General features: G+C 45.6%; 2 protein-coding genes across 2 annotated transcripts; both read left to right on the top strand.

Moving 5' to 3' along the window:
- The first annotated feature begins 654 nt into the window (after nt 1-654).
- On the top strand, nt 655-15,382 carry LOC120828307 (cytosolic phospholipase A2 gamma). Its single transcript, XM_040191821.2, has 11 exons — nt 655-866; nt 8,849-9,035; nt 9,120-9,225; nt 9,368-9,508; nt 10,557-10,622; nt 10,745-10,885; nt 11,097-11,243; nt 11,347-11,430; nt 13,349-13,503; nt 14,024-14,195; nt 14,824-15,382. The coding sequence occupies exons 1-11, from the start codon at nt 655-657 to the stop codon at nt 14,994-14,996; spliced, it is 1,584 nt and encodes a 527-aa protein (XP_040047755.2). The 3' UTR covers nt 14,997-15,382.
- LOC144384627 (uncharacterized) lies at nt 2,318-4,197 on the top strand. Its single transcript, XM_078084722.1, has one exon. It carries the CDS (start codon nt 2,442-2,444, stop codon nt 4,023-4,025), a length of 1,584 nt encoding a protein of 527 aa, XP_077940848.1. The 5' UTR covers nt 2,318-2,441; the 3' UTR covers nt 4,026-4,197.
- Nucleotides 15,383-15,586: the final 204 nt, after the last annotated feature.

Raw genomic sequence — 15,586 nt, 5'->3', positions numbered from 1 at the left:
CCGACATCAGGAAGAACTTTATGCTTTATATTTCTTGTTAGAATCGGCCCTAAACTGGCGTGGAGGAGGAGCAGGTCCTCTCGCCACAACACAAGACCAATCACATGCAGTGTTTGGTCTCCTAACATGTGAAAATAAGGAACAAGGCGTGAGTGTGGTGCTTGGTGTGTCTCTAGATCTCATCCTTATCAGACCTGCTTTCCCTCTGACCTTGACCTCCTCAAGACAGTGACTCCCTAAACGAGAAAGAGCTTTTGATTATCAACTCCCCCTTTTACATAAAGTCAACCACTAAATCAATAATAACTAATATAGAGGTGAAAAACCGATATCAGTGGGTACGTGTGAATGTGTTAATCATGGAAATCCCTTAAGAACACAAGATTATTTTCTATCATCTACCATCTATTATACAGAACTAAAAGGAAAAAGCTAGTACATTCATCTTGTGTTTAAACCCTCACCTCACTCTACTGGATCTCTCCTCTATTTAGCTTTTCATTTAAATCCTTAGTGTAACTGTGCAGACGCTGAAGACACTTTTAATCAGGGCTATAAGTTGCTGCTTCAACAATCTGAAGGAATCCTTGTCAGGATTGATCAGGTGACCAGAAAATACCTGCAAAACACGTGATGTTGCTTGGTGTCTTGTGGATGTGTAGGTGGCCGATGGTTGCTTTACCTCAGCAGCTGTCAAATGAAACCTCCCTCCATGTCTCCAAGGGTTCAGTTCCCCACATCACTCTGCTGGCATCTGGGGGAGGCCAGCGGGCCGCCGTCGGACTGATGGGATCGCTCTACCAGATGGAAAAGGACGGTCTGCTGGACAGTTTGCTGTATTTGGGAGGAGTTTCTGGGTCCACATGGTAACAATATTCACACTTAAATGTGTGTCTGTCATGTGTGTATCAAGGAGACCTGAACAGATGCACAAAAACAGCACAAACTTTCAATTCAATATTCAACAGAAAAACCAGAATAACAGAAGTGACTCAAAATGAAAATCAATCATAAGATTGTTCTGGTACATTAAATGAAAAGTGCAAAATCATCAAGAGAAATCTGGGGAACTAGAGCCCAGGAAGTACCAGTTTAACAACCACTCTCACTACTCTCCCTCTCACTACTCTCCCTCTCACTACTCTCTCTCTCTCACGCTCACTACTCTAATACTCTCTCTCACTACTCTCCCTCTCTCACTCTCACTACTCTACTACTCTCTCTCTCACTACTCTCCCTCTCTCACTCTCACTACTCTACTACTCTCTCTCACTACTCTCCCTCTCACTACTCTCACTACTATCCCTCTCACTACTCTCCCTCTCACTACTCTCACTACTCTCCCTCACTCTCTCTCACTACTCTCCCTCTCTCACTCTCACTACTCTACTACTCTCTCTCTCACGCTCACTACTCTAATACTCTCTCACTACTCTACTACTCTCTCTCACTACTCTCCCTCTCTCACTCTCACTACTCTACTACTCTCTCTCTCACGCTCACTACTCTAATACTCTCTCACTACTCTCCCTCTCTCACTACTCTACTACTCTCTCTCACTACTCTCACTCTCACTACTCTCACTCTCACTACTCTCTCTCTCACTACTCTCCCTCTCTCTCACTACTCTACTACTCTCTCTCACTACTCTCCCTCTCACTACTCTACTACTCTCTCTCTCACGCTCACTACTCTAATACTCTCTCACTACTCTCCCTCTCTCACTACTCTACTACTCTCTCACTACTCTCTCTCTCACTACTCTCCCTCTCTCTCACTACTCTACTACTCTCCCTCTCACTACTCTCCCTCTCACTACTCTCACTACTCTCCCTCACTCTCTCTCACTACTCTCCCTCTCTCACTCTCACTACTCTACTACTCTCTCTCTCACGCTCACTACTCTAATACTCTCTCACTACTCTACTACTCTCTCTCACTACTCTCCCTCTCTCACTCTCACTACTCTACTACTCTCTCTCTCACGCTCACTACTCTAATACTCTCTCACTACTCTCCCTCTCTCACTACTCTACTACTCTCTCTCACTACTCTCACTCTCACTACTCTCACTCTCACTACTCTCTCTCTCACTACTCTCCCTCTCTCTCACTACTCTACTACTCTCTCTCACTACTCTCCCTCTCACTACTCTACTACTCTCTCTCTCACGCTCACTACTCTAATACTCTCTCACTACTCTCCCTCTCTCACTACTCTACTACTCTCTCACTACTCTCTCTCTCACTACTCTCCCTCTCTCTCACTACTCTACTACTCTCCCTCTCACTACTCTCCCTCTCTCACTACTCTCTCTCTCTCTCTCTCTCTCTCTGAGAGGGTGCGTGCAGGTGGTGAGCTGAGAGCGTTAGCGTGTTTCATGTCGGTTTTTTTCGCAAATAATTGACAGCTAAAGTCAACGTTGTGTACGCGTTGTGGGAATGTGCAATTTGAATGTATCTGCAGCGTTTCGGAGTTTGCAGGACGGCGTTCTGCACGCCGCCATGGATTTCGGCAGGCTGACGCGGAAGCACGGCGTGAGGATCGCGCTGAGCCCCTCGTACTCGGTGGAAGACTGCAGCCTGGCCGTGGGGAAGCTGGTGGGCCACCGCAGCGTGAAGTCCGCAGCGCGCATGAACAACGCGGTGGTCATCTTCCTCGACAGTGTGGAAAAAGCGGACGCGGTGGTGGTCAGCGGGATCGCGGTGCACGGCGCGCTCGTGCCCGTTCTGCCTCTCTCCACGCCGGCGGTGAGAGTGACGGTGTCGAACGTCCCCCCGTTCATCGGGGACGAGGCTCTGGTCAAGGAGCTGTCAAAGCACGGGAAGGTGGTGTCTCCCGTAAAGAAGGTCTCTTCGGGGTGCAAGTCCCCGCTGCTGAGACACGTGGTGTCACACAAAAGGCAACTCCTCATGGTCCTCAACAACAGGACCAAGGAGCTCAACCTGATGTTTGGAGTCGAAGTGGAGGACTTTGTGTATGTGGTGTTTGCCACTTCTGACAATATGAACTGCTTCAGGTGTGGCAGAAAAGGACATCTCGCCAGGACATGTCCGGGAAAGGACTCTGCAGAGGGTGCAGGAGAACGAGGTGTGGAGGATCGGGACAGTCAGGGAAGACAGGAGAAGACAGGTGGGGTACAACAGGAGGGAAAGGAGGCACAGGAAGAGACAGGTGGGGTCAAGCAGGCGGCTGAGAACGGACAGCAGGGGACTGGTGGGGTCCAGCAGGGTGGGGAAGCGAGTGATGGGGGCCAGGAAGGGACAAGTGGAGGACAACAGGTAGGGCGAATGTGTGGGGAGGGGCCAAGGGAAGTTCAGCGGGAGAGTGAGGTGTGTGAGAGGGGAGAAGATGGAGGGTGTGGTGGAGTCCAGCCGGCCTGCCAGGGGGGCGACAGAGTGACTGAGGGGCTGATTGAGGCCCAACAGGTGGGCCAGGTGAGTGTGGGGGTGAATGAAGAGACAGGTGGTGTCAGACAGCTCAGCCAAGAGAGAAGGGAAGGTGTGAGTGGGGTTCAACAAGTGGTTCTGGGGGGTGAAGAAGGGCAGGAGAAGCTGGAAAAAAGTCAAGAGACACGTGCTGAGGAAATGCGGTCTGAAAGCAGCGCCGAGGACATGGAGGGGGAGGAGGAGGAACGTAAAGCCCCCCTGAAGAGAAGGAAGACGAGGAGCAGCGGAGGAGCCTCTCGAGCCAAGAAAGGGTCAGAAAACAGAAGGAGCACAAGAGGGAAAGCGGGTGAACCCGGGTCCTCTGCTGACTGGGATTCCACTGACAGCGCCTCTTCTGGTGGGACGGTGACCAGCAGGTACGGGGTGGGGAGAGTGAAGCTCTTCCTGAAGGTAACAAAGAACATGAAGGGGGTGGACATGGAGGAGTATTTCTCTGACCTAGAGAAGTTCTCTCGCACTGCTCGGAACGGTGTGAGCAAAAAGGGTAGTGGGAGATACACCCAGCAGGAAGTCTTCCGGATGAGGAAGATCATCCTGAAGATAAACAGGGGAAGCGAAGGTGCTTCTGTGGACTGAGTGCGGCGTCCATCCGGTGGAGGAGGATCCTGGCCGGCTGACGCAAGAGGAGATGCTGGTGGGGAATGACTGAGGAGTGGAGCCAGCAGCCAAATCGACGGGCAGCTCAAGCTTTTGAATCTTTCAGCGTTGTCGTGTATGTGACATGTTTGTGCGTTTTAAAGAAAATAAAGGTTTTTCAAAAAAAATCTCTCACACTACTCTCCCTCTCACTACTCTCTCACTATTCTACTACTCTCTCTCACTACTCTCCCTCTCTCCACTCTACTACTCTCTCACTACTCTCACTCTCACTACTCTCTCTCTCACTACTCTCCCTCTCTCTCACTACTCTACTACTCTCCCTCTCTCACTACTCTCTCTCTCTCTCTCTCTCTCTCTCTCTCACACTACTCTCCCTCTCACTACTCTCTCACTATTCTACTACTCTCTCTCACTACTCTCCCTCTCTCACTACTCTACTACTCTCTCACTACTCTCACTCTCACTACTCTCTCTCTCACTACTCTCCCTCTCTCTCACTACTCTACTACTCTCCCTCTCTCACTACTCTCTCTCTCTCTCTCTCACACTACTCTCCCTCTCACTACTCTCTCACTATTCTACTACTCTCTCTCTCACTACTCTCCCTCTCTCCACTCTACTACTCTCTCTCTCACTACTCTCTCACTCTCACTACTCTACTACTCTCTCTCTCTCACTACTCTCCCTCTCTCCACTCTACTACTCTCTCACTACTCTACTACTCTCTCTCTCTCACTACTCTCCCTCTCTCACTACTCTACTACTCTCTCACTACTCTCACTCTCACTACTCTCACTCTCACTACTCTCCCTCTCTCTCACTACTCTACTACTCTCTCTCACTACTCTCCCTCTCTCCACTCTACTACTCTCTCTCTCACTACTCTCCCTCTCTCCACTCTACTACTCTCTCTCTCTCACTACTCTCCCTCTCACTACTCTCTCTCTCACTATTCTACTACTCTCTCTCTCCCTCTCTCACTCTCACTACTCTACTACTCTCTCTCTCACTACTCTCCCTCTCTCCACTCTACTACTCTCTCTCACTACTCTCTCACTACTCTACTACTCTCTCTCTCTCACTACTCTCCCTCTCTCCACTCTACTACTCTCTCCCTCTCACTACTCTCTCTCTCTCACTATTCTACTACACTCTCTCTCCCTCTCTCACTCTCACTACTCTACTACTCTCTCTCTCTCACTACTCTCCCTCTCTCCACTCTACTACTCTCTCACTCTCACTACTCTACTACTCTCTCTCTCTCACTACTCTCCCTCTCTCACTACTCTACTACTCTCTCACTACTCTTACTCTCACTACTCTCACTCTCACTACTCTCCCTCTCTCTCACTACTCTACTACTCTCCCTCTCTCACTACTCTCCCTCTCACTACTCTCTCACTATTCTACTACTCTCTCTCACTACTCTCTCACTCTCACTACTCTACTACTCTCTCTCTCACTACTCTCCCTCTCTCCACTCTACTACTCTCCCTCTCACTACTCTCTCTCTCACTATTCTACTACACTCTCTCTCCCTCTCTCACTCTCACTACTCTACTACTCTCTCTCTCTCACTACTCTCCCTCTCTCCACTCTACTACTCTCTCACTACTCTACTACTCTCTCTCTCTCACTACTCTCCCTCTCTCACTACTCTACTACTCTCTCACTACTCTCTCACTCTCACTACTCTACTACTCTCTCTCTCACTACTCTCCCTCTCTCCACTCTACTACTCTCTCTCTCTCACTACTCTCCCTCTCACTACTCTCTCTCTCACTATTCTACTACACTCTCTCTCCCTCTCTCACTCTCACTACTCTACTACTCTCTCTCTCTCACTACTCTCCCTCTCTCCACTCTACTACTCTCTCACTACTCTACTACTCTCTCTCTCTCACTACTCTCCCTCTCTCACTACTCTACTACTCTCTCACTACTCTCACTCTCACTACTCTCACTCTCACTACTCTCCCTCTCTCTCACTACTCTACTACTCTCCCTCTCTCACTACTCTCCCTCTCACTACTCTCTCACTATTCTACTACTCTCTCTCACTACTCTCCCTCTCTCCACTCTACTACTCTCTCTCTCACTACTCTCCCTCTCTCCACTCTACTACTCTCTCTCTCTCACTACTCTCCCTCTCACTACTCTCTCTCTCACTATTCTACTACTCTCTCTCTCCCTCTCACTCTCACTACTCTACTACTCTCTCTCTCTCACTACTCTCCCTCTCTCCACTCTACTACTCTCTCTCACTACTCTCTCACTACTCTACTACTCTCTCTCTCACTACTCTCCCTCTCTCCACTCTACTACTCTCTCCCTCTCACTACTCTCTCTCTCTCACTATTCTACTACACTCTCTCTCCCTCTCTCACTCTCACTACTCTACTACTCTCTCTCTCTCACTACTCTCCCTCTCTCCACTCTACTACTCTCTCACTCTCACTACTCTACTACTCTCTCTCTCTCACTACTCTCCCTCTCTCACTACTCTACTACTCTCTCACTACTCTTACTCTCACTACTCTCACTCTCACTACTCTCCCTCTCTCTCACTACTCTACTACTCTCCCTCTCTCACTACTCTCCCTCTCACTACTCTCTCACTATTCTACTACTCTCTCTCACTACTCTCCCTCTCTCCACTCTACTACTCTCTCTCTCACTACTCTCTCACTCTCACTACTCTACTACTCTCTCTCTCTCACTACTCTCCCTCTCTCCACTCTACTACTCTCTCTCTCTCACTACTCTCCCTCTCACTACTCTCTCTCACTATTCTACTACTCTCTCTCCCTCTCTCACTCTCACTACTCTACTACTCTCTCTCTCTCACTACTCTCCCTCTCTCCACTCTACTACTCTCTCACTCTCACTACTCTACTACTACTCTCTCTCTCTCACTACTCTCCCTCTCTCCACTCTACTACTTTCTCACTCTCACTACTCTACTACTCTCTCTCACTACTCTCCCTCTCACTACTCTCTCACTCTCACTACTCTACTACTCTCTCTCACTACTCTCCCTCTCTCCACTCTACTACTCTCTCTCACTACTCTCCCTCTCTCACTACTCTACTACTCTCTCTCTCTCACTACTCTCCCTCTCACTTCTCTCCCTCTCACTACTCTACTACTCTCTCTCTCTCTCCAATCCCAACGTTTCAAAAAAGTAAAGGCCCATTCGAGGGAATTCTTACCGTAATGTTTGATGAGGGCTATCAATTGATAACTTCTTAGTTTGAAGGAGAAACATTCTGTCCCCTCACCCAATTCCATAATTTCAAAGTAAAAGCCTCAATTATTATCTGTACCTTAACCATGAAGCTCAGGATGAAGATGTTTTGTTGAAATACTACTACTATTACTGCTTAATAGCAGTATTAATTATTAATATAGTATTAATATACTAAAATGACTCTACTATAAGGAAACGTTTTTTTAGGAATAAACCTAGCAAAAGAAGAAGTAGTCACAGAACACTGCGTACGTGCATACCAGCTGACTTTCCTCTTTGTATAACGACTATGGCAGTTATTTTACAATTCACCCTTTTGATTACATAATAATCACACTAAACAATGTAAAATAACCGTCTGGAAAAATAAAAACTGAAGATAAACTTGGACAAACAATGGGATATGAAAAACTACAAAAGTCAAATCTCTCCCACATGCTCTCAGAATGGTCATTGGAGATATCAGGGCTGTCTGAGTCGGGGAGTTGGTCCGTATCAGAGTCGGAGTGATGTCCACATCTGGTTCTTAGTTGGAGGTTTGGGAATGGACATGATGGTCAGTAGAGTGTGTCTTACCCGCACTGATGATGTCGTGTCCCAAGAAATGAACCTTTTGAGTGACGAATTGACTCTGTCATGCTGACTTTGTCTTTCTTTGGCCAAGGGAAATAAGAGTTTTACCATGTCTAATTCACAAGTGCTTTTATCACGGGAGGCAATCAGAAGGTGGTCATCGTACTGGAGAAGGGCTGTCTCCGGGGAAAGGGTTAAGCTCTGAAGGCTTTGCCTAAGTGCTTCATTGTAGATGGTAGGTGATTCAGTATAACCTTGGCACAGACGTGTAACAGTGTATGGTTTCCCCTCAAAACTGACTTTCTATGTCCACAGGGTCACTAGGAAAAAGCAGAAAAGCAGGAAGCATCTGAGGGTACCTGGGCCATAATGCTGTATGGATTATTACTGCTTTGTACAAAACGCCATTCCGTCGGTTTACCTGTGGCGCGTATTTTCTTTACTGGGAAAATGGGTGTTCGAACAGGAGAATCCGGACATGGAACAAAAACTCCTGTTCAATACAGATTCAAACACAGGTGTTATTCCGTCAATCGCCTCTTGAGGCCAGGGACATCGGTGGTGATATCAGATCTGCCAGTAATAACAGGTTGACAATTCTTGATCAAACCAACGTCGTACTGTGTTTGGCCCACAAAGAAACCGGGACAGGACGCAGAGCCGGAGAGATCGAGGAAACATCAGCCAGAAACGTGTAGTCAGACAGTGACAAGTGTCCGCCACATCCATAACATAAATTGGTCCTATTGCAGGAGCCGCTGGAATCAGAACGTATCTCAGTGGGCGCATTGTGTAGTAATGTCTGCATACACACACATATATACACACATACATACATGCATTTTGCCAGCAGTTGAGCTTTCATCCATGATTAATGGTTGGTTCTCTACCTGGTCTTGTGTTGGACTGATTCAAAAGGAATGCTTTGATTGTTCCATTTGGCTGAAGTTTTTACTGTACTTTTGTCCACTGACAGGTCCATGTCGTCCATCTACGATGACCCACAGTGGAGCACCAGCATGGACAAAGCAGTGTCCCGGCTGTCAGGCCCTGGGGTTAAGCTGGAGGACGCTTTGGCCTGGTTGGGTGAGAGGGCAAAGGAGGAGCACTTCTCTCTCTCTGATATCTGGGGGGTGTTGACCTCTGCTGGGATAATGAAACAGGTACCAGGACCAACACGCACGCTTTTACTCATACAGCCCATTTCAAATGCATCACACTCATTACAGGACATTTTGTTTTACCAGATGAACAAGCGGCATCTTTCGGATGAGGCCAGCAGAAATGCCACCAACCCTTATCCCATTTACAATGCCATAGAGAAGCACTGCTTCTCGCATGGTCCTACAGAAGGTACACCCTCATGCGACCAGGTCCCATTCGGGTTGTAGAAAGTTGTTATCCCTTATTATCACACTGCCTGCTGGAAGCTGCATGAGGGCGGATCAATGTGACAGTTGCTATTGACATGTTAAAAACATACTGTGTCTTTTAGGAAAATGGTTTGAGGTTAGTCCTCATGAGGCCGGATTCACAGATTTGGGTTTCTTCATTGAAACTTCTCTTCTGGGCAGCAAATTCGAGAACGGAGAGCTGTTGGAAAAAAAGCCAGAGATGGATATGATCAAACTACAAGGTCAGAATCAGTGACCTAAATATGTGCACAATTTAGGACATCTCACTTTGACTTCACCCTGACTGCAAAGACATAGAAACAGCTATAAATAAGGACAACAGGTGAGGTAAATAATAGCAAAGACTCATGTACAGTAGTGAAGAAAGAAAAAGCTCTTTTGATTGATTAAACACACGCCAGGTTTTCTGTAGGTTGGGAACAACAGAAATAGTGTACGTGTGGACGGGAACTTAAGGGGAGAACAGGCCCAATACGTTACATTGTCATTTAGCTGACGCTTTTATCCAACGCGACTTACAACAATAGGAACCAATACCACCTTGGGAAATGCACACGAGGGATTACGGACCTTAAATATTGTTACACCGATTTGTTTCTGACACAAAATTAACCAAATATGTATCTAAAGTAATAGAAAATAATCAAATATGCAGGGATTGACGCTTCAGCTATGGAAATAAAAAAGTAAATAACAAATGATAAAAATAACTCATAATCTTTTATAATAATGAATATTTCAGAAAATATTTTGAGAATTCTATCCCCAAAGATCTGACATATTGTCAGAATTGGCATTTACTTAGATTTTTTAGTTCTCCTTATTTTCATTTTCACAACAAATCACTGGGAAGAAAACGGCTACAAATTCATTGTGATGTTTACATATTGAAAAATATGCAACTCAACATGGACATGTGTACATCGACTTCTGTAAGATGTACTTGCTCTTTATCAAATTCTGATTTGACATAAATTATGATAATTGAAATATAGAATCAATCATAGATCATCATAGAATCATCTTTGAACAGATTTAAATAAAAATAAAAGTGCATTGTGCTGATCATGCATGTTTTACCTAAATATTTACATGCACACCTATTGTTTCCCTACTTTTATACATAGCAGTCCTGTCTATTCTTTTGTCTAGCTCTTTATTTAATTATGTTCATTAACATTTGGGGGTATATTTGTCTGCAGGTGTTGATTCTATAGATTGATTCATGCTACACAATTGTCCCACTGCGTTTGTGTTGACACCGTGCAGGTGTTCTAGGTAGTGCGATGGCTCATGAGGATACGATCAGAGGGCTCGTCCCTCCCTGGCTGAATGGTAATCACAGTTTGACACGTCTCACAGACTAATGAAGCCACTGTAGGCATAACTATCGTGTGTGTGTGTGTGTGTGTGTGTGTGTGTGTGTGTGTGTGTGTGTGTGTGTGTGTGTGTTTCAGTGTCTGGACATGTAGATGGTGCTGCTGAAGATTACCTGCGTGTATACAATGCCCTTGAGAAACTAGTTGCCCTGACCAGAAGCACCATTAAGGATCCTGAAGCTCTGTCTGACCTCGACGAGCTACAGCAAATACTAGGAGGTAATAGCAGTTATGACCCTGCTACCATCATTTAATATCAAATTGTTTCACTAGCTGCCAGCTCATCTGCAAGATTGCAGCTACTGTTACCCTGAAAAGAATTTCATCCATGTTCACATTTTCTTCATTTAAACAGTTTTTTGCCTGTGATGAAACGATTCCACACAGGCTAAAGTACCACGGGGTCCACTCCACTTTTTGTCTTTTCCAGACAAGCTGAAACATAACGAGTCTGCATGGCTGGAGCCAGAAGGTTCAGAGCAAAGAAGAAGTGTTTTCCACCAGAGCAGTGAGGAGCTGCTGGCGTCTGTGGCGACCTGGAGCGAAAGTCTGAAGGACGGAGCTTTCAAAACACATGGTCAGCGCTGCCACTGTGTCCTGCCCAGAGTGCTGCACAAACAGACCCATGGGAACATCTTTTAAAAAGTCTCTATATTGTTTTCTAATGTTTTTTCCCCCAGTCTCTCTGCTTACTAAGAAGGTCCTTCCCAAGATTATGACATGGGAGTGGGGAACAACCAGGAATTTCCTTTTCCAATACCAAGGTGAGACCAAAAACATTCATCACTAGTTTGATATTCTGGATAATATGTTTAGTACCTTTTTGGTCGACAGGAGGTTCAAAAGCAAACGCCATGTGGTCATTCGGTACAGCACGCTTCTTTTGGGGGTTTTTGGCACGGAGAAGAATTTCCTTCACATTACATGTCATTTAGCTGACGCTTTTATCCAAAGCGACTTACAAGAAACAAGAAAGTGCAATTTCATCAAATAATCCAATTTACTATTGATAAGTCACATTATAAGTACATTGTAAGTGCTACAGTCAGTTATTGTTTTAGTGTCTTTAGTCTGAAGATGTGAAGGCTCTCTGTGGTCCTGATGTCTTCAGAGACCTCCTTCCACCATTTAGGAGCAGGACAGCAAAGAGTGGTGATCTAGTCGAGTGTTTTGCTCTCAGTGAGGAGGAACAAGCAGTTTATCAGATGCAGAGCGGAGAGTGCGGGTCGGGATGTCGGGTTGGACCAGGTCCTGGATGTAAGCTGGACCCCATCCATTCACAGCATGGTACGTGAGCACCAGTGGTTAGAACTGGATGAGCCACCGGTACCAGTGAAGAGAGCGGAGGAGTGGAGGAGTGATGGAGAACTTAGGAAGGTTAAAGACCATTATTCTCTTATTTTATACTAACCCATAGCCTTATTGTACTAACCCATTGCATTAGCATTTCATTTTATTTTATTACTTGTGCACTGCTGTCTTGTCTATTGTTACACTGTCTACTGCCACGCACCAACCGCCAAGACAAATTCCTGGTATGTTTGACATATTTTGGCAATAAATGTTTCCTGATTCCTGATTCCTGACCAGTGGAGCTGCTGCATTCTGGATGAGCTGCAGAGGTGGAATGGTGGTAGCAGGAGACCTGCAGGAGAGAGTTACAGTAGTCCAGGAGGGAGATGACAAAAGCCTGAATCAGTACCTGGGCAGCCTTCTGAGTAAGAAGGGAACGTGTTCCCCTGATGTTGTAGAGCGAGTATCTACAGGATCGTGTTGTCGCAGTGATGTTGGGAGTCAGGGAGAGTTGGCTGTCGAGTGTCACGCCGAGGTTCCTGCAGTCAAAGTGGGCGTTAGCACAGAGTTGCCAAAGTTGACAGTCAAGTCCTGGGTCGGAGAGTCTTGTCCTGGAAAAGCAGTAGTTCAGTCTTGTCAGGGTTTATTTTCAGATGGTGGGCGGACATCCACTGAGAGATGTCAGTCAGACTGGCAGAGGTCCGTGCCGGCACCTGGGTGTCCGAGGGAGGGAAGGAGAGAATTAGTTGGGTGTCATCGACATAGCTGTGAAGCCATGTGAGTGAATGACAGCGCCGTGAGAGTTGGTGTAGAGCGAGAAGAGGAGGAGACCCAGGACGGAACCCTGAGGAACTCCAGTAGTAAGAGGACAAGGTTCCGACACAGAGCCTCTCCAGGTTACCCAGTAGGTGCGGCCATCGAGGTAGGACGAGAGAAGGGAGAGAGCAGAGCCTGAGATACCTGAAGGGAGGAGACAAGTATCTGGTGGTTGACTGTGTCAAATAGAGCCGAAAGGTCAAGAACATTTGACTCAAATGTTCTAAAACTAGCTCTTCATACCTTTTAGTTTTAATAGATGTTCAACAAACAAATCTTGTTTGGATGAGAAGTGCTGTGGGAAGTTGTTGTGACCAGTTCTGTGTTTTTGGGGAATATGCCTTCAGTGGTTCAAATCAGTGTTTTTAGAAACTATTATTTCATAATTTAGACACGAACACACCTCAAAATGAGAGATCTACATCTACCAGATGTGTGAATAGCACTTTCTTAATCATGCACATGGTCTCATATGAAAACATTGTATTTGATATACAATAATGAAGAAAATTATTATTATTATTAATAAGTCAAAACAAGGTTTGTTGAGGTTTCGTTGAATCGATTGAACAGATTCAGTGGTGCCAACCTGCCTCCAATCCCATGAAAGATTCCACCTGATAGACGCTGGGCTGATGATAAACGCACCCTACCCTTCATTTTTGGGAGAAAAGAGGGACATTGACCTCATCATTGCACCAGAGTACAGCGCTGGAACCATGTTTGAGGTATGCGCATGTGCATGTGTAGGATTGAGTGAGTGTGTTGTCCTTTTGATGTTGTTGATGGAGTAAATATGACACCCTTTGTAAGTCTCTGTTCTTGGAGAGGGATCCTTTCTCAATTATTCTCTCATGTTTCCCCAGTAAAAGTTTTTCTTTTATTAATTTTGCCTGATCAGATGCAAGGGTCCAAGGACCGGCTGTTGTCTGCTGTACAGATTGTAAAGGCCCCTGAGGCGAATCAGTGATAATCCTCTCCATACGTAAAAGGACTTCACGAGTTGACACTGTCAGCACTAATACCATATATGGGCCTTTCACCACATGCCAATCAAATCAAAGCTTTCTAAATAATAGTTTTTAAAAAGTGTTAAAACCCATTAGTTATTAGTCAGTCGTGCGTGGTGCTTGATTACCACTTCTAATCCCAACAGGTATCTCATTTAGGATGTGCGATCTGCGGAAGCGTTCCAGAGGGGAAGTGGTGAAAGCTGTGACGTAACGTTCCTTTTTTCTCCTTTTGAAGACTCTGACCTTTGCCAGAGACTATGCAGCTGAGATGCAGAAGCCTTTCCCACAGATAGACGACAGAATCCTGCAGGAGAGAGATTGGCCAAAGGACTGCTACGTGTTTGAGGGGAAGGAGAACGAGGCCTCGATCGTTTACATGCCACTCTTCAACAGACGAAACTGCAAAGGTCTGTCACACACATATGCAGATTTTCATCACTTTTCCCCTCAGAAGCAGAACGGCTCTTTGGGTGAAATATCACCATGATTCTTTGAGCCAACAAGCAAATACAAATATGTACAATACTGTGCTAAAATGTTTCCATTTAACCGGACTTTGATGTACAGGGGCTGCTCAAAGATGTTGAGTTTTGGCCCATTTGTGACACAGTGACAAGGAATTGAAGCCTGCAAGGAGCGTGCTTTGGGGGCGAGGAGCATTCCTTGGTGAAGGACTTCTTTTTAAAATAAACTCGTACCATCGGCTCATTGGAGATGATCTCGTTCTGCGTAGAATCGATCACCGACGACCAATGTCTGACTTGACAAGTTCACGGGAGCTACTGGCATGTAAAAGCTCAGCTGTTTCCATAACAATGGTTAATAATAGGAATATTCATAACGCAACCCCACATCTATTATAAACATAGTTTTAATGCGTGATATGGTTGTACTTTATTTGATTACAGATCATAATAAATTGCAATTATGGGAACTACAGTAGCATTTATAGTGGATTCTTGTAACTAAGGAGGCGGAGAACAAACCCTGATCTTCTCATTGGAGCCCCAACCAGTGTTCACTGCTTTATTGTAGATGCAGAGGAGGTCAAAGCAAAGATGGAGGAGTTCTCCACATTCCAGGGTCCCTTCAGCCAGGAGAAGATGGAGTTTGTGATGGAGACGGCCAAAGCCAACATGAAGAACAACAAGGAAACTCTGCTGGAGCAGATCCACAAGGCTGTGCTCCACCGCCAGAGGAAGAGCTGATGGGACACTGCTTTTATCGTTCCAATGAGGGGAAATAAAATACCAACCAAAGGCCGGTACATAGATGGGGAATTAATGTTACCAAATGTAAAGAACTTTAAATCATAATCCAGACTAAAGTTTAACAGACAAATGCAAAAAACGACCGCTGTCAATAACTAATGTGTGAGATTTATAATATCACTGTGTCATTAGAACTTGATATGTCTGAATATAATAAAATGTGTATGTTCTGCTAAATGAATATGTTACCGATCTATTTTCATGCTGTGTGTGGCAATATTTTAAACTTTCTTTTTTAGCTATAGCCCCATGAAAATAGAAGAAAAATACACGATATATGGTATGTTTGCTTCTTAAATGAAATAAACAGGTAATTACATAAACATTACATGCATCCGTCTCATTAACCCATATAATAAAGTCATAATATGACTAAATGTTCGCACGTCATCATGTCGCTTGTCATCCTCTGAGAACATCTGACCTGCTGCTTCCAGAGGAAGTCCCCCTATGCCGGCGCTAGATGGCGCACAACCTCCACAGCGTGTTTATGTGGGTCAATGCAACCAGCTGCCCATTGGCTGGAT

This window comes from Gasterosteus aculeatus, chromosome 11 (genome assembly GCF_964276395.1).
Source record: "Gasterosteus aculeatus chromosome 11, fGasAcu3.hap1.1, whole genome shotgun sequence".
Taxonomy (NCBI): Eukaryota; Metazoa; Chordata; class Actinopteri; order Perciformes; family Gasterosteidae; genus Gasterosteus; species Gasterosteus aculeatus.
The sequence above is the reverse complement of the archived record's forward strand: the minus strand, read 5'-3'. Positions and strand labels throughout refer to the sequence as shown.

What these genes read in the sequence shown, in the direction of transcription:
- LOC120828307 (XM_040191821.2), top strand. Translation starts at nt 655, where the DNA reads ATGTGTAGGTGGCCGATGGTTGCTTTACCTCAGCAGCTGTCAAATGAA. An exon ending in TTTCCTTTTCCAATACCAAG is followed by an intron (nt 11,431 to 13,348) that starts GTGAGACCAAAA and finishes TCGATTGAACAG; the next exon opens with ATTCAGTGGTGCCAACCTGC. An exon ending in CAACAGACGAAACTGCAAAG is followed by an intron (nt 14,196 to 14,823) that starts GTCTGTCACACA and finishes GCTTTATTGTAG; the next exon opens with ATGCAGAGGAGGTCAAAGCA.
- LOC144384627 (XM_078084722.1), top strand. Translation starts at nt 2,442, where the DNA reads ATGTGCAATTTGAATGTATCTGCAGCGTTTCGGAGTTTGCAGGACGGC.